The sequence below is a fragment of the Pleurodeles waltl genome, chromosome 2_1 (assembly GCF_031143425.1).
Source record: "Pleurodeles waltl isolate 20211129_DDA chromosome 2_1, aPleWal1.hap1.20221129, whole genome shotgun sequence".
In the NCBI taxonomy this organism is placed as follows: domain Eukaryota; kingdom Metazoa; phylum Chordata; class Amphibia; order Caudata; family Salamandridae; genus Pleurodeles; species Pleurodeles waltl.
In genome coordinates this window covers 667,853,613-667,872,176 of record NC_090438.1, presented here as the reverse complement: position 1 = coordinate 667,872,176, position 18,564 = coordinate 667,853,613, and the positions used below count along the sequence as shown (strand labels likewise).

The window sequence follows — 18,564 nt, the reverse complement described above, 5'->3', positions numbered from 1 at the left end:
GGTAGGCCCTAGGTAACCCATAGGGCAGGGTGCTATGTAAGTAAAACGCAGGACATGTACTTATGTGTTTTACATGTCCTGGTACCAATTAACTCACAAATCTGTTTCTCACTACTGTCATTGACCAGCATTAGAACTGCCCTGCCCTTCCCTTTCATACTTTTAAGTGATTAATTTTGGTCTGAAAGGAGTAACCCTGTCATGTTTACTATGGCCAGAATGGTAAAAGAAAATCCTGCTTACTGGTGACGTTGGATTTAATATTACTATTTTAGAGATGTCACTTCTAGAAAGTGTATATTACAAACCACACAGGGTAACCCATAAAGAACCCAAAGGATCTGGGTAAATCATTTTACAAGACAACATTGAGCCATCAGGAAAAGCGAAAACTTTATAAAAAAATAAAAATTACAAAAATTGTTTTGCACTTCTCCTGTGCTTCTTTTCTTTTGTGTTGATATGGTAGGGGATTTTTATGAATTCTGAGTATGATTATAGAATATATTTTGCATATAAAATAAAAGATGGGTTTCAAATGATTGTTTATATCTATGCTAGGTGATAGGAATAAGGGTTTTTGTAATTTTTCTTTTATGTAAAATGTTCTCTTTTCCTGATGGATCAATGTTGTCTTGTAAAAAAAAACAACTTTTAGAAAGTAGGCTTTTCTCTGCATTTACTACTATCGCTGCCTTACAGCCTGTCTCCAATACACGTCTGGTCTGTGCTGGTTGACAGCTCCCTTTGTGCATTCCATCCAGACAGCCATAAATACAGGACACTCAGGCACATCTGCATTAATTTGCATACTGAAAGGGTCTCCTTGGGCAGGAAGAATGGAGGGGCTCTCTCTTGCACTTCAAAGGCCAGTGGCCTGCCCTCAAACAAAGGACTGATAACCCCCCACAGGGATCCTGGCAGACAGGGCTCGGTTTAAAGGGGGAACTTGTACTTCAAAACCACTCTTTGAAGTTTACCCCCACTTCAAAGGCATTTTTGGGTGTGTATATATAATGGGTCTTTGACCCCCACCAAATCAGACATTCTCAACCTGCAACTGGACTATGTCAGAGGGACTGCCTAGCTGCCCATAGGCCTCATCTGGACTGATTTGCTGAGAAGGACTGCTGCTCTGCTTGTTGCCCTGCTGCCTGCTGGCCCCTGACTCTGCTGGAAGGACTCTGCCTTCCCCACAAGTGCTCTCCAAGGGCTTTAAGTCAGCTTGCCTCCTGTTCTCAAGTCTCAGGGTCACAAATACTTTACCCAAGAGAAGAAAATTCCTGTGCATCTGAAAATCGACACAACGCCTGCGGAACTCGACACAGCACCTGCCCCGTGGCTGAAAAATCACCACATTGCCTAACAGATCACTGCAGCGCCTGCTCCTTCATACCAGCGCGTCAAGGAATTTCAATGCATCATCCCTAGCCGTCAAAATATCCCCACACCGCAGCGAGAAACCAAGGCTGCACCCCTGGAAATTGACTCATCACCTTGCAGCGTGAAAAGAAATAACGCGCCATCTGTGCAGCGCCAGAAAATCTGACGCAACACCTTATTTTTCAACACATTTCTTCGTCTGTGACCCCGTGCGGCGTTATTTTTGACACATCCCAGGTACTGTGTGTTACAAGGATATAACCACTGATTCTTGAGGATTGAAACTCATTGAATGCTTTTAAATGTGATATCTTGACTTGTGCATATTGGATTTGTGTCGTTTTGATTTTTGTATTCATATAAATATCTATTTTCTTAGAGTGGAGTACCTTTGTGGTGTTTTCACTGAGTTATTGCACAAATACTTTACACATTGCCTTCTAAGTTAAGCCTGTCTGTCCTGTGCCAAGCCACCAGAGGGTGAGCACACGATAATTTGGATTGTGTTGTGACTTACCCTGTCTAGGATTGTGGTCCCTACTTGGACAAGGGTGTATACCTCTGCCAACTATAGACCCAATTTCCAACAGAGAGTAAGTACTTAATGTTGGAGCTGGTAAACATTTTGTGGCTGCATTGATACAAATTATTTGGTAGTCTGTGTGGGTTGGTGTATATTTCGGCAAAACAAACTTTTTTAGTTATCATTTTCACGTTGTTTGTGGCTGTGAAATCTTTTATGTCAATCTTTAACTTCTGGGAGTTTTTTTTTTTTTTTTTTAACGAATTTCTGAGACTTGTAGTTTTGCTTTTATCTTTGGTTAAAAATTGTATTTGGTTAAAAATCCCAGCATGCAGAATACTTTTGTGCAAAAACCTACACTGAGTGAAGGTGCCACAAGTGACACGTGAACACTTGGTAGCTATGTGAACATTTTATCGTGCCTGCATTTGCGTGACTAAGTTTTTTGTGAATTGGTTTATCTTGTGTGTAGGCCTGTAACAGCCTCGTTGTATTTGCTTGTCCATGTGTGTTGCGTGTATGCGCTGTACAAAAATCAAACCTATTGGCTGCCTCAGTTCTTCCATAAATAATGTATTGCCCATAGTTAACAGTAGATGAACTAAATTGTGTCTAATACGCGCCAGGGCAGCAGGTCACTTTAATATTTTTGAAGTCGTAACATTTGCCACCCAGTTTTGCTTATTTGACTTTTGCTTTTTTGTAGATATGAGCCTGAGGATTGAAGTAAAGGAAGGTACATGTTTGAAGAAAGCTGCCATATAAAGGATCCCAAGACTGCTGAATTATCGGGCGGCACACTTTATGGGATTCTGTTTTCTTTTATATTTCTATTATTCAAACCTTAAAGCCTACCTTATGTTAATGAAAATATACTTTTTATTCAACCTTACAACAAAAGTGTGAAGCACGATTTGATAATTCTATAAAACCTCAAAATTATGAGCGCGGGATTAAAAAAATGCACCTGAGAATATTTATTTTTGCTAACAAAAACTGAAACTTATCGGAAAAAAATGTTTTGACATGTGTAGTACTGAAAATGCGAGGTGTCATATTCATTGCTTTGTATGGAGAGTTTCCTAGTGACAATTTTGTTTCAGAATGTGCACCTAAGCAAATGTTTTTTACAGTACGCATGTCTTTTGGGTGCTCCATGCACGCTGTGAAGCCAAGGCGTTGTGAAAACTAGCTACTCTTTATTCTGAAACTCCATGGTGCATTTACAAACAACATTATCGCCCTTCGGATAGCAATAACGGAGTTTAAAATATTTATTCATTTTAGAATATTTAGTAAATCAAACATTATCGGGTGTTTATCTAAAAGAGTACGAATTATTTTACTTACTACCATATCTTTTCAAATACGTTGGTGGGGGTGGCGGGTTTTGTTTGACCAACATAAATTAATTGAAACCTTTCTTGGTCTCAGAGGTTTGATCCACTCGTTTGCAGAGATATGTTGAGAAAGTAAGCCCTGGAAAGTAAAATGGTGTTTACTGCAACCACAAAGAAGGTCCCTGGGTTTTGGTCTCTTTAATGTATTAGTAAAATAGAATCGTGCGAGAGTTTAAATGTTACAGTTCACTCGCTTTGTTAGTGTCGACGCGAATTGTTAGGGGGACATTTAGAATGGCGTCTCATCCATTACTCGCCTTACTGTATACAAATAATATACAAAGTTGTGTCACTGAAGCGTCACGTTTGCTGCGGAGGTGCGATAAGTTGCAAAAGTTTATCCCAAAAAACCATTGTGAACTCCGCAGTGCTTGCAGAGTAGAAGCATTAGTGGGAGAAGACTTCACTTGTAGGGGACGACGTATTGTGCCGAAAAACGTCTCAGAAAAAGCTCTTTCACGCAAGCTTCTATTTATGCTGAAAACTCCTTCTGGGGACAGAGTTGGCAGAAGCTCGCAAACGTCAAACTCAGCGAGGTGCCAAGTCTGGATATTTCAAACTTGAGGTTCAGAGCTTCACCCTCGTTTGGGGCCTGCTGTTGTGTGCAAGAACGCATGCAAGAGTTTGCATAGTCTGTTCTGAGACTTGGAACAGCGTATATTGAATGTTAGACTCAGTTGTTGTGTATGCTCGTCACAAGCTCGATCAGCCAAACCCGTCCTAGACGTGCAACGGCCGCAGTGTATTGTACCTTACAATATCATCACGTGGTTCATCGCACATTCCACAAGTGGTCATACCTATGACCCATGTTGTCTAACCATTTCTAAGCTAGCTAATTATCAAGTCCCTTCCTTCCTTCTTGGTCTGCTGTTCATCCGTTAAGTTGCACAGCCGCTTATGTATCATGACTCTCTAGGGCAGAGGTCTTCAAACTGGGGGGCGACCTCAAGTGATCCCAGGGGGGGGGCGCCAGACTCTGGCCAAAAGAAGCATTATACAGATAACAGGCCTTTGTTTAAAGCAGAAGCATGTTATTGCGTTTTTAACAAGGCAATAGTACTTAACTGTAATGTTTAAATAGGTCTAGACATATTTAAACATTGCCATCTTTATAAAATAATTTTGAAAAATTCTGGGTGGGGGGCAATGATTTTTATTTTCAACTAGGGGGAGCGCAGCATTAAAATGTTTGGAGACTCCTGCTCTAGGGTCTTCAGCTATGTCGGCGGCTCAGCTTCTCTTGCTGCCAAGTCCCTTTGGGTGCCATATGGCTTTACCTGGGCTGCAAGTGCCGTGCCCAACCGCCTTAGCTGGTCATTGTTGCGCTCCTCCCTCCCCTGCCATTGGGCAGAGTGACTTTTCCTCTTGTTTCACTGTGCTTTTATGGGTTGACTGATTGGCCCCCCACCCATTCCCAAATATGGCAATGGTGGGTTGCTGCTGCAGTCCAGTTCTTGGTGGCTCGGTAACCACCGGGCCTTTTGTTAAAACGTTCTGGAGCACAGCAATTGGCCAACCGCTGCTGCGCCCCGTTCCCAGGCTTTTACTCCTGCCTGGCTTTTCCTGCTGCCTCGCCAGCCCCCTCACTTCGGGAGTCGTTTGGCTCTGCCTTTCCTGCCCGCGTTTTTTCTCTGCACATGGGGGACCTTCTCATAATGCACACAGCATAGAAAACCTACTAGCTTAAGGCAGCGGATTGTATTTTTACAGGTGTCCCGTAACAATTATAGGGAGCAGAGCCATTTATAATCCCAAAGAAGACTCTTTAAAAGCAGATCCGTGGGACCTTGTATACTGGCACAGCTGATACTATACTAGAAGTGCCTGCTCAGGAAGGGTCTGTGCTCAGTGTTTGGGGATTACTGCCCAAAGACGTTGATGTTTTCGTTTGAATCGCAGGTAATCGTTGCATAATCTCTTTCCGGTATTGCCACTGGGCCAAAATGTTATGTCAAGCGGGGAGGTGTTTTTTTGGGGGGGGGGGGGGGGGGCGGCAGTGTTTCCTGAACATAGGCCTGATGAGAGCTCATTCTAATGGTTCTCATGTTTTACATTATACGTTTCGCCCTTGATTGCTGGATAAATGCTCGATAAATGCCGATGCGTGTCACATGCAGTGAGTGAAGAGTCTGATCCTTTGTCTCTACACGCTTGCTGTTTAATGAGCAGACTTGTAGCTGCACGTTACTGTGACCAGAAATACAACCATCAGGCAATTTCTGTGGCACGTTATATGTCACATCCATCCATTTTAAAAAAAAAAATCACTTTCTGTGCTTCTGCCAATTATTTACTGAAAGATGTGGCATAAAGTTTTTCTACCATACAAGTCAATCGAACCCATTGCCAGAAAATGTTTTTATACAGCTCTAGAAAAGGGGAAATAATTTTATTACTTTTCCTGGTGATTTTGTTTTGGTTACTGTTTGTGTATCTTTTTAGGTTTGCTTCAGAAGGCTCATGAAACCATAAGAGTTTGGTTACAACGCGCATGGGGCCCAAATGGTGGAAGGTCTTTGAACAAGAGTATAGTGATTGTCTTAAATGTCATAGAGAAAAGTCAGAAAAGCTCGTTATGCAGCACCGTTGGGGCTCACCATCATTGTCTTCTGTGACAAATGCACAGTGTGAAATCCATCCTCTAAAATTGCTCAAGCCTCGGGTTATATCAGAGCCATACGAACGGAATATGGAGCACTGGACTAGAAGATCGTCACCATTGTAATCATTTGCTCCATATTTTGGAACTTGATTTAGGGTGGAGTTGAGTCTTAAGCATTTTATTTTATATAAAAATGCCAATTTTCGTTTTTTTAATGTAGAGCATATGTTATAAGTGAGAGTCTCCGAAAGGGCTCTTCCCCTCTGGCTGCATTTGTCATTCATTTATTTTATGTTGTATGGAAACAATGCAGCGCTCCACAGTAGTCTTAATGGACTTCGGTTACCCATTAGTCATTAGATAGAAGATGCCACAGTGTAGCCTGGGGACTAGTTATAGCCATTACTATAGTAGGCTTTACTGAAGTGGGAGCATTCATAGTGGGTGACGAGGAAAATAACCTTTTTACTTGTTTGTTGTATTCTTATGTTGCAGAACTTTGAATGTTATTAAATGTGATAATTTATGAAGCTTGATATTGAATGTTATGAAACGGGATCTGGTTATGTACAGCGCTCTGCAACCCATGGGTTAGGTTCACGCTTTATAAAACTCAAAATAATAAAATAACTGTCCTTAGAAAAAGAGCACATGCATCATAGATGGGAATGGCTGGTTCAGTGTCATACAGTATTATTATCTGACACTACAGGTAACCTTTCAAGAGCTCTCCAAGATAGGAGACTTTGAAGGCGCAGGAAAAAATGTGATTCAGCTTAGTGATGGATTTAGATTGCTTAACCCCTTCGCTGCCAGGCCTTTTCCCCCCTCCTGTGCCAGGCCTTTTTTTGCCTATTTGGGGCAGTTCGCGCTTAGGCCCGCATAACTTTTTGTCCACATAAGCTAACCAAGCCAAATTTGCGTCCTTTTTTTCCAACATCCTAGGGATTCTGGAGGTACCCAGACTTTGTGGGTTCCCCTGAAAGAGGCCAAGAAATTGGCCAAAATACAGGGAAAATTTTGTTTTTTTCAAAAAAATTGGAAAAAGTGGCTGCAGAAGAAGGCTTGTGGTTTTTCCCCTGAAAATGGCATCAACAAAGGGTTTGCGGTGCTAAACTCAGCAGCTTCCCAGCTTTCAGGAACAGGCAGACTTGAATCAGAAAACCCAATTTTTCAACACAATTTTGGCATTTTTCTGGGACATACCCCATTTTTGCAATTTTTTGTGCTTTCAGCCTCCTTCCAGTCAATGACAGAAATGGGCATGAAACCAATGCTGGATCCCAGAAACCTAAACATTTCTGAAACGTAGACAAAATTCTGAATTCAGCAAGGGGTCATTTGTGTAGATCCTACAAGGGTTTCCAACAGAAAATAACAACTGAAAAAGAAAAATATTGAAATTTAGGTGAAAAAAACATAAATGTTTCTCTACGTTTTACTCTGTAACTTTTTCCTGCAATGTCAGATTATCGAAAGCAATATACCGTTACGTCTGCTGGACTCCTCTGGTTGCGGGGATATATAGGGCTTGTAGGTTCATCAAGAACCCGAGGAACCCAGAGCCAATAAATGAGCTGCACCCTGACGTGCGTTTTCATTCTATACCAGGTATACAGCAATTCATTTGCTGAAATATAAAGAGTAAAAAATTGCTATCAAGAAAACCTTTGTATTTCCAAAAAGGGCACAAGATAAGGTGTTGAGGAGCAGTGGTTATTTGCACATCTCTGAATTCCGGGGTGACCATACTAGCATGTGAATTACAGGGCTTTTCTCAAATAGATGTCTTTTTTACACACTCTCCTATATTTGGAAGGAAAAAATGTAGAGAAAGACAAGGGGCAATAACACTTGTTTTGCTAATCTATGTTCCCCCAAGTCTCCCGATAAAAATGATACCTCACTTGTGTGGGTAGGCCTAGCGCCCGCGACAGAAAACGCCCCAAAGCGCAACGTGGACACATCCAAATTTTTGGAAGACAACAGAGGTGTTTTTTGCGAAGTGCCTACCTGTAGATTTTGGCCTCTAGCTCAGCCGGCACCTAGGGAAACCTACCAAACCTGTGCATTTCTGAAAACTAGAGACCTAGGGGAATCCAAGGAGGGGTGACTTGCGGGGCTCGGACCAGGTTCTGTTACCCAGAATCCTTTGCAAACCTCAAAATTTGGCTAAAAAAACACATGTTCCTCACATTTCTGTGGCAGAAAGATCTGGAATCTGAGAGGAGCTACAAATTTCCTTCCACCCAGCGTTCCCCCAAGTCTCCCGATAAAAATGATACCTCACTTGCGTGGGTAGGCCTAGTGCCGGCGACAGGAAACACCCCAAAGCGCAACGTGGACACATCCTAAATTTTGGAAAAAAACAGAGGTGTTTTTTGCGAAGTGCCTACCTGTAGATTTTGGCCTCTAGCTCAGCCGGCACCTAGGGAAACCTACCAAACCTGTGCATTTCTGAAAACTAGAGACCTAGGGGAATCCAAGGAGGGGTGACTTGCGGGGCTCGGACCAGGTTCTGTTACCCAGAATCCTTTGCAAACCTCAAAATTTGGCTAAAAAAACACATGTTCCTCACATTTCTGTGCCCGAAAGTTCTGGAATCTGAGAGGAGCCACAAATTTCCTTCCACCCAGCGTTCCCCCAAGTCTCCCGATAAAAATGATACCTCACTTGTGTGGGTAGGCCTAGTGCCGGCGACAGGAAACACCCCAAAGCGCAACGTGGACACATCCTAAATTTTGGAAAAAAACAGAGGTGTTTTTTGCGAAGTGCCTACCTGTAGATTTTGGCCTCTAGCTCAGCCGGCACCTAGGGAAACCTACCAAACCTGTGCATTTCTGAAAACTAGAGACCTAGGGGAATCCAACGAGGGGTGACTTGCGGGGCTCGGACCAGGTTCTGTTACCCAGAATCCTTTGCAAACCTCAAAATTTAGCTAAAAAAACACATGTTCCTCACATTTCGGTGACAGAAAGTTCTGGAATCTAAGAGGAGCCACAAATTTCCTTCCACCCAGCGTTCCCCCAAGTCTCCCGATAAAAATGATACCTCACTTGTGTGGGTAGGCCTAGCGCCCGCGACAGGAAATGGCCCAAAACACAACCTGGACACATCACATTTTTTCATAGAAAACAGGGCCTACCTGTGGATTTTGGCCTCTAGCTCAGCCGGCACCTGGGGAAACCTAGCAAACCAGCGCATTTTTGAAAACTAGAAACCCAGGGGAATCCAAGATGGGGTGAATTGTGGGGCTCTGACCAGGTTCTGTTACCCAGAATCCTTTGCAAACCTCAAATGTTGGCTAAAAAAACATGTTTTCCTCACATTTCAGTGACAGAAAGTTCTGGAATCTGAGAGGAGCCACAAATTTCCTTCCACCTAGCGTTCCCCCAAGTCTCCCGATAAAAATGATACCTCACTGGTGTGGGTAGGCCTAGCGCCCGCGACAGGAAATGGCCCAAAACACAACGTGGACACATCACATTTTTTCATAGAAAACAGTGCCTACCTGTGGATTTTGGCCTCTAGCTCAGCCGGGCCCAGTGGGGGCAGAAATGGCCTAAAATAAATTTGTCCCCCAACCCCCCTGCCCCCCCGGGAGCGACCCTTGCCTATGGGGTCGCCCCCCCCTTGCGTGACATTGGTGCCAAAAAAAAAATCCCCGGTACCAAGGGGGGCAGAAATGGTCTAAATACAATTTGCCCCCCAGGGGAGCGACCCTTGCCTAATGGGTCGCTCCCCATCTCTACAAAAACAAACAAACAAAAAAAAAACACAAAAAAAAACAATTTGCCCTGGCGCCTAGAGGTTTCTGCCCCCCCCGGGGGCAGATCGGCCTAATACCAATAGGCCGATCTGCCCCCAGGGGGGGCAGAAATGGCCTAAAATAAATTTGCTCCCCCAACCCCCCCCGGGGAGCGACCCTTGCCTGCAAGGTCGCTCCCCTTGCGTGACAGCGCAAAAAAAAGATCCCTGGTGCCTAGTGGTTTCTGCCCCCCTTGGGGGCAGATTGACCTACAATCGGCCAATCTGCCTCCAAGGGGGGCAGAAATGGTCTAAATACAATTTGCCCCCCAGGGGAGCGACCCTTGCCTAATGCGTCGCTCCCCATCTCTAAAAAAACAAACAAACAAAAAAAAAAACCCCACAAAAAAAAATGTGCCCTTGCGCCTAAAGGTTTCTGCCCCCGCCGGGGGCAGATCGGCCTAATACCAATAGGCCGATCGGCCCCAGGGGGGCAGAAATGGCCTAAAATAAATTTGCCCCCCCACCCCCCCCCGGGGAGCGACCCTTGCCTACAAGGTCGCTCCCCTTGTATGACGGCGCAAAAAAAAGATCTACATTGACCTACAATCGGCCAATCTGCCCCCAAGGGGGGCAGAAATGGTCTAAATACAATTTGCCCCCAGGGGAGCGACCCTTGCCTAATGCGTCGCTCCCCATCTCTAAAAAAAACAAACAAGCAAAAAAAAAACACAAAAAAACTATTTGCCCAGGCGCCTAGAGGTTTCTGCCCCCCCTGTGGGCAGATCGGCCTAATACTAATAGGCCGATCTGCCCCCAGGGGGGGCAGAAATGGCCTAAAATAAATTTGCCCCCTCACCCCCCCCCCCCCCCCCCCCCCCCCCCAGGGAGCGACCCTTGCCTACAAGGTCGCTCCCCTTGCGTGACGGCGCAAAAAAAAGATCCCTGGTGCCTAGTGGTTTCTGCCCCCCTTGGGGGCAGATTGACCTAAAATCGGCCGATCTGCCCCCAAAGCGGGCAGAAATGGCCTAAATACAATTTGCCCCTCCAGGGGAGCGACCCTTGCCTAAGGGGACGCTCCCCATCTGTAAAACACAACAACAACAAAAATCCCTGGTGCCTAGTGGTTTCTGCCCCCCGTGGGGGCAGATCGGCCTAATAAAAATAGGCTGATCTGCCCCCATGGGGGGCAGAAATGGCCTAAAATAAATTTGCCCCCCAAGGGAACGACCCTTGCCTAAGGGGTCGCTCCCCTTACGTGAAAAACAAACAAACAAAAAAAACTCCCTGGTGTCTAGTGGTTTCTGCCCCCCTTGGGGGCAGATTGGCCTCATAAAAATAAGCCAATCTGCCCCCAAAGGGGGCAGAAATGGCCTAAATATAATTTCCCCCTATGGGAGCGACCCTTGCCTAAGGGGTCGCATCCCACACCTAAAAAACAAAAGAAAACAAATAAAAAAAATAAAAAAAAAAAGTATCCCTGGTGTCTAGAGGTTTCTGCCCCCACTGGGGGCAGAAAAGGCCTTAAAAAAAAATGACCCCCTGGGAGCGACCCTTGCCCAAGGGGTCGCTCCCTTCTGTCAATTTCATATAAAAAAAACAAAATCCCTGGTGTCTAGTGGGGTTTCAAAAGCCGGATTGCAAGCAATCCGGCTTTTGAAACCCTCGGAGAGACTTCAAAGGGAAGGAAATACATTTCCTTCCCTTTGAAGCCCCTCCGGGCCTCCCCCACGTGATCGAAAGAGAAATGCTGAGCATTTCTCTTTCGATCGCGCTGGAAGCTCTGCTTCTAGCGCGATGGGGGAGGTTGTGTGATTGTCAGCGCGAGCTCGCGCGCTGACGTCACAGGGGGGGGTGAGGGGGGGTCGGGGGTTGAAGAGGAAGGGATTCCCCTGTCAGCCCTGACCTAGGGGGGTGGGGGGGCGGCCCTCGGGAGGAGCGCTAGCGCTTCTCCCGAGGGCAGCATTCAGGACGTAATGGTTACGTCCATGGCGCCACACGGGCGCTGCCATGGACGTAACCATTACGTCCGTGGCGGGGAAGGGGTTAAAGCAGCAAACTGGTGTTGGGGAGAGGGATGTCTGGAGTAATAGGGTCCTAGGTGAATGTGGCCTTTTACCTGAGCTTCCACAGCTTAACAGAGTGTATCCCGATGCCTTTCATGACCTTCTGCCCATGAATGTGGGAAAACCACCTGAGATCACTCTCCTTTGCTTCTTCTGCTAGGCCTAGTCCACTGCTTTTCCTTTTGTTGGAAAGTCAGATCCTGTCTGGAGCAGCTTAGCAAGGTGCATCCTGTGGATGGGTTGGGCACCAACATAGGTTAGCACAGGTGGACTCAGTACCAGGAGCTGCACATTTCTCGGATACTTAAACAAGTCTTTGTCCTAGTGCAGACTCATGGTCTCGTTTCAGGTTCCGTTTTGCAATGTTCCAGGCCTGCTCTATTGTAATAATGGCACATTGTCACATATTTGATTAGGCCGTCATCACGCTTCCGTAATAGTCTTAAGAAAATATTTTAGCCAATGACTTGCACATTTGTCATGTTACTCAACAATACACCTGAAGCAAAACAAATAAGGTTGATTTGTTTGTAATAAGGATCTAAAGGAACTAATGTATAAAATAGCAGAATACCATGCACGAAGACATCTTTGCATTACTGGAGAATTTCCAGTTATGAATTTCCAGCATGTTTGTTCAGTTGCCTGTGGAAAATCTTTTGCATATTTCCATGTTATGTAGGTGCATTGAGACTTAGTTACAAGAGTAAGTATATTAAAGTTGAACTATTTGACTAGATAGAAATCTGTTTTACATCACACACTTATAGAAAACATTGTTACACTATCCTCTGAAAAAATGATACCGAATCTTGATATTTGGTAATGTTTGACATCCTCCTTCATATGTTTCCGTACGTATGTACAAGCCTAATTGGTCTTGCCATTCATTAGAGATTTGTTGCTTTCTGTGAGTTATTGCATCAGTAGTTACTTTTGAGAAAAATAACAGATTTACTCCTTCATGCTTGGCCATTAAACAATCAGCTGAACATTTAGGGCAATAATAAAATGCTTCATCAAAGTCTTCCTTGCTTCCCCACATTGAATAGTGTGTTTATTCAATTTCTGTCCCTAAGCGCATCTCTTCTGCTCTCACTTTTAGGTTGATTAGCAACATGCTTAAGCAGTCACTCTTTATCTTCCCCTGTTACTACGCCGCTGCCAATCCCCCTCCCCCCTCCCCCGTCTGTTGTCAAATGCAGCTCACTGTGTCTCTATATGGTTTTGTTACTCATCTTGAATTGAGTCAGTAATATCCAAATAAAATGTTTTATTTAAGCATTGTTTCTTGTTATATTTGTAGACTTAGAGTGGGCACAAAGATTCAATTATATTCTTATGTTTCTCATCAGTTTTCAAAATAGATAAACTTCTTAGCTGCCGGCAACTAAAGAGGATGAGGAACTACATTTACACATCTTTAAAAAAATAACATAATAATAAGCCATGGGACTGCCCATTTTGTTAAATGCAGCACCAAACCAGTACTTGTTTCATCTCCACTATACTCGCTTAGTTCCTTCCTTCTCCAGTATTAGATCTTTCATAGATTCACATGCTTCAGTTTCCCCATCACCTAAGTGGGAGTCTCACAGTCCAGAACATTAGAAAAGAACCAAACCTCAGCCAGTAATAGCACAGAAGTCTAACACCTCTCTGTTAGAAATGGGGTTTCTGGTTGGCTAGGGCATGCACGTAAGCCAGGCAGAACCCACCCACTCTAGTCAGGGCAAGAGAGTTACACATCCAAGGTGACCCCTGCTCATCCCCTTGGTAGCTTGCACAAGGAGCCAGGCCTAACTCGGAGGCAATGTGTAAAGCGTTTGCACAACACACGCAACACATGTGATGCAATAAATACACCACAAAGGGAGCACAACACCAAGTTATATAAAAATAAACTATATTGTACACAACATCATTAGACCTAACATAACATGTCAGTAATAACCTGCTACCCAAGTAGTGGTCAGAACATTACATAATACTGTTACTCTGCAGAAATCAGTAGCCGTCACACATAACATACAGGTTACTTATTATTCTGTAACACAAGCAGTAGTCACGAAACCATTACTAAACCAATGTACTTGGCATCATTACCAAACAGATGGATGTCATAGGAAACACATTAGCATGAATGCAAGGCTACCCCTCTGTAGGCACATATCATGGAATAACCCTACTAGACATTACAATAAAACCATTTACGCTTATATAAGCATATCTGATAGAGACTTCTAGTTACAGATTCCTTACCTTTGATATCCCTGGCACCAGCTTCTAATCCGGAATATTTTTTGCTGAACAATACCCTGCACGCGCCGTCGGGTGGCATCGTTCAGATCCGCATGTGTCGTCCGGTTCCGCGTGGCTTAGTCAGCATCTTTGGAGCCGTCTGTGACGTCACGGTTGCCTATAAAGGCACCACCCCAGTGTGAGTATGTCAGTTCTTTTCCTTCCGCGCCGGTTAACCACAGGTCCGTGATCGAGCTACCCTTTGCCTTTTTTGGCAAGCCTTTTTCAACCGTTTTGTGGAAGTTTTTTTGTGTCTGTGCGAGGAATGTCATCTAGAAAGACTGGGTTTAAGCCATGTGATGCCTGCCATTGTGCCATGTTGGTGACAGACCCCCACCAGGTATGTCTGGTGCCTTGACAGGGACCACGACTCGAAGTCATGCTGCGACTGCCGGGCCATGGCCCGAAGGCTTTGAGAGAGAGGTCTCTTAAGCTCATGGCGGCCCGGCTGTCAACTTAGGTGGGCGCAACTCCTCGGAGGTCACGGTCCCGCTCAAGGAGGAGGTTGCGAGATCGCTCCAGGAGCCTCAAGTCCTCTTCGTCCCACTCGAGGTCCTCAGGGAAGAGGCACAAGAAGAAGAAGTCCAAGCAGACTTTGGTATGCCCGTCGGCCGACGAGGCGTCACAGGAACATCAACATTCCGAGCACGGTTCCACGGAGCCGATGCCAGGGCCGAGTTCACGTCTCCCCCCTTATCCTGGAGCCAGAGCGACCCCTGCTCAAATTAAAGACTTCTACGAAGCCTTGTTTTTGAGCAGGCTGCCCACGTGGGTGGGCCCTCGAATCCCCGCGGGGACAGTAGGGGCCCCATTGGGTTCAACACCGGCGGCTTCCACACCATTGGACACCCCAGCGCGCGCGCGCGCGCGCACACACACACACACACACACACACACACACACACACACACACACACACACACACACACACACACACACACACACACACACACACACACACACACACACACACACACACACACACACACACACACACACACACACACACACACACACACACACACACACACACACACACACACACACACACACACACACACACACACACACACACACACACACACACACACACCCCATCATCCTCATTCCAGATGATATGGAGCCGAAACGACGTCGCACAAGGCCGATTCCAACTTCGATGGCTCTGACTTGACCCAGATCAGTGCCTGAGGCTTATTTTGATCAGCCAGGCACAGGTGAGGAATGGGAGGGGTAGGAGGACCTTTTAGAATGTGGATTAGAGGAGCAGGACTAGTATGAGGAACTAGGGGAAGCTGGCAGACTAGATACTCCTCCAGATACTGGTATGCTCTTCTGTGGCTATGGAGGAGGGAGCATCATATGCCATGGTGGTGCGTAGAGTGGCTGAGGTCTTGGACCAGGAGTTGCCTACGGTGCTGGTCAGGACTAACATCCTGACAGAGGTGCTTCTGCCATGGGCTGCTACATCGGAGCCAATGTTATCTTTTAATGAAGCCCTTACTGATGTCCTGCTGGGGACCAGGTCCACACCTAGCACAGGGGCTCCTGTAAATGGGACAATCGGCCACCGCATTCGACCAGCTCCTACTGACCCTGGTTTCCTCACCCCACCCCTGAGAGCTTGGTGGTCCAAGCCTCCACTTCCTGTGATGCTTTCCTTCCGCTTCCCTAGATAGGGAATCCAAGAGGCTGGACCACCTTGGGAAGATGTTTTCTTCCTCCAGCCTGGCATTGAGGCAGTTTTTTCCCCCATACTTTATGGGATACACTGGCACATAGGTGCTGCCCCAGGTCTTGGAGGGCATACGGGACACTCACACTCAAGCTGTCAAAGATGGGAGAGATGCAGCCAAGGTTACCATTCGGTGTGGTTTGAACACGACTGACTCGGTGGGCCGGGTGATTTCCTCGACAGTGGCTCTTCGTTGCCATGCCTGCCTGCGTACCACTGGCCTTTTGGAGGATGTGCAGGCAGATCTGATGGACATGCCCTTCCATGGCTGGCGCCTTTTTGTAGAGAAGGCAGACTCTGCGCTTAAGTGGTTCAAGGACTCGAGCCACGGCCAGATCATTGGGCCTCTCGGCACCCGCCCGCCAGCAGTCTGCCTATTCCCCCTTTCGAGACTTCGGGAGGGGCGGGGTACCATGCCAGCCATGGGTCAGCCACCATCCTCCAGCTTCGCAGCATCTACTGCAAGGACGAGGTTGTAGTACCTTCAGACCCTCAGGGTCTAGCCAAAGCTCGGCCAATACCCAGCCCCACTCTTCCACAACACCCAAGCCCTCCTACTATGGTTCTGCAAGACCATGCTCATCCAGTTGAAGGGAGGATTCGATTTAATCTCCCTCACTGGCGGTCCATAACATCGGACAAATGGGTCTTGCAGATCATACAGAAAGGCTATTCCCTTCCATTCTTTCCCTCACTGTATCCCTCCATTGAAAGAATGACTGAATTTAATCTTGCTCTGCGAGGAAGTTATGGCTTTCTTGGCCAAGGGAGCCATAGAAAGGGTCCCGATGTCAGAAGTAAGCGGTTGTTATTCCCACTACTTTCTGATTCCAAAGAAGAACAAGGGCCTTCGCCCTATCTTGGATTTAGAGGATGTCCATCTCTTCCCCAAAAAGGAGAAATTCAAGATGCTCACTCTGGCTCAGGTCTTGTCTGCCCAAGACCAAGGAGACTGGATGGTAGCGTTGGACTTGCATGATGCGTATTTTCACATCCTAATCCAGCCCGCCCACAGGCGTTACTTGCGGTTCAAGGTGGGCAACGAGCACTTTTAATTTACCATGCACCCCTTTGGTCTCACCAGTGCCCCTCAGGTGTTCACCAACGTGATGGCGGTGGCAGTAGCTCATCTGCACGTTAGGGATTTCATTTTTCACTCTACCTCGATGACTGGCTGTTGAAGGCACCTACCCCCCAGGCTTTGTCACCCACCTTCAGGCTACAGCAGACCTCCTGCATTCGCTGGGGTTCATTGTAAATGTGCCAAAGTCACACCTGACTCCTTCTCAGAAGCTTTCTTTCATCTGGGCTGTCCTGGACACAGCACATTTTCCGGTTTTCCTCCCGAACTGCGAGTCCAGGATATTCAGGTTATGGTACCAATGTTTCGGCCTCTATCCTGGAGTTCAGTGAGACAGACTCTGAGCCTGTTGGGACTCATGGCTTCCTGCATCCTGTTAGTCAAACATGCCAGATGGGATATGAGAGCTCTGCAATGGGACCTGAAGTTCCAGTAGGCGCAGCATCAGGGAAATCTTACCAACACGGCTCATTTCTCAGAGGGAACTGCAAAAGACCTGCAGTGGTAGTTAGTGAACTGCGATTGGGTCAGAGGCCTCTCCCTTCCCTGGCCCTTCCCTGGCCAGTGACAGATATGTCACTTCTGGGATGGGGTGGCCATCTGGGAGAGGCAGATATCAGAGGCCTCTGGTCTCCGGTGGGAATCTGGACTCCTTGTCAACTTGCTGGAGCTCCAGGAGATCCGACTTGCATTCAAAGCATTTCTTCCTGTTGTGAAAGGGAAGATTGTGCAGATGTTCACGGACAACACCACCGCAATGTGGTACTGCAACAAGCAGGGCGCTGTGGGGTCGTGGACCCTTTGTCAAGAGGCTCCGCGTCTCTGGACATGGCTGGAACTGAAGGGCATAACCCTGGTGGTTCAATACCTGGCAGGTTCTCTGAACACCAGGGCAGATGAGCTCAGCCGCCGATGCCTAGCAGGTCACGAATGGTATCTCCATCCGGAGGTGGAGCTAGGACTCTTTCAGCAGTCAGGAGAGCCTTGATTAGATCGGTTCGCCAAAGCAGAGAATGCGCAATGTCAGCAGTATTGCGCATTGGAGTTTCCACGGCGGCAATTGCTCAGCAACGCATTTCGTTGCGAGTGGAGTTCAGGACTCCTGCACGCTTTTCCACCCATACCACTCCTGCCCAGAGTTCTCAAGAAGATCAAGAACAACTGGGCCCAAGTCATCCTAGTGGTCCCAGTTCAGGCACGGAGAGTCTGGTATCCTGAGATTCTCAAAATGAGCATCAATCCTCCAATCAGGCTGCCCATTTGGGAGGATCTTCTGTCTCAGCAGTAGGGGAGGGTTCTCCACCCAAACCTGTCAACTCTGCACCTTCATGCGTGAGATTGAGTGGTGGCAGTTGATGGCTTTTTGACCTTCCTCCCAAAGTCTGTAAAGTTATTTTGGCAGCCAGGCGTCCCTCCACTAAAATGGTATACACCTGCCTTTGGACATGCTTTGAATATTATTGTACAGAAAGGTCTATTGATCCTCTTTCTGCATCTCTTTTTGATATTCTTCTCTTCATTATTTCCCTTGCCCAGCAGGGTTCTGCCTTGGGGACTCTCAAGGGCTATCTTTCTGCCTTATCGGCATTTCTTCGGCTGCCTGATCAGCCTTCTCTGTTTAAATCCTCCATTGTACATAGATTCCTCAAAGGGCTTGTACATATGTTTTCCCCCGACGTCCTTTGTTATGCCCCAATGGGATTTAAATCTGGTCCTCACATTT

The 18,564-nt window shown here is 46.4% G+C and overlaps 1 protein-coding gene across 1 annotated transcript in view; it reads left to right on the top strand.

Annotated features, from left to right (window-relative positions):
* LZTFL1 (leucine zipper transcription factor like 1) overlaps positions 1-6,441 on the top strand; it is a 282,737-nt gene extending 276,296 nt beyond the window's left edge. Inside the window, exon 10 of the mRNA XM_069216332.1 lies at positions 2,613-6,441. Coding sequence (XP_069072433.1) covers positions 2,613-2,631 — 19 coding nt within the window. The 3' untranslated portion in view covers positions 2,632-6,441. The remainder of the gene's footprint in view (positions 1-2,612) is intronic.
* The last annotated feature ends 12,123 nt before the right edge of the window (positions 6,442-18,564 follow it).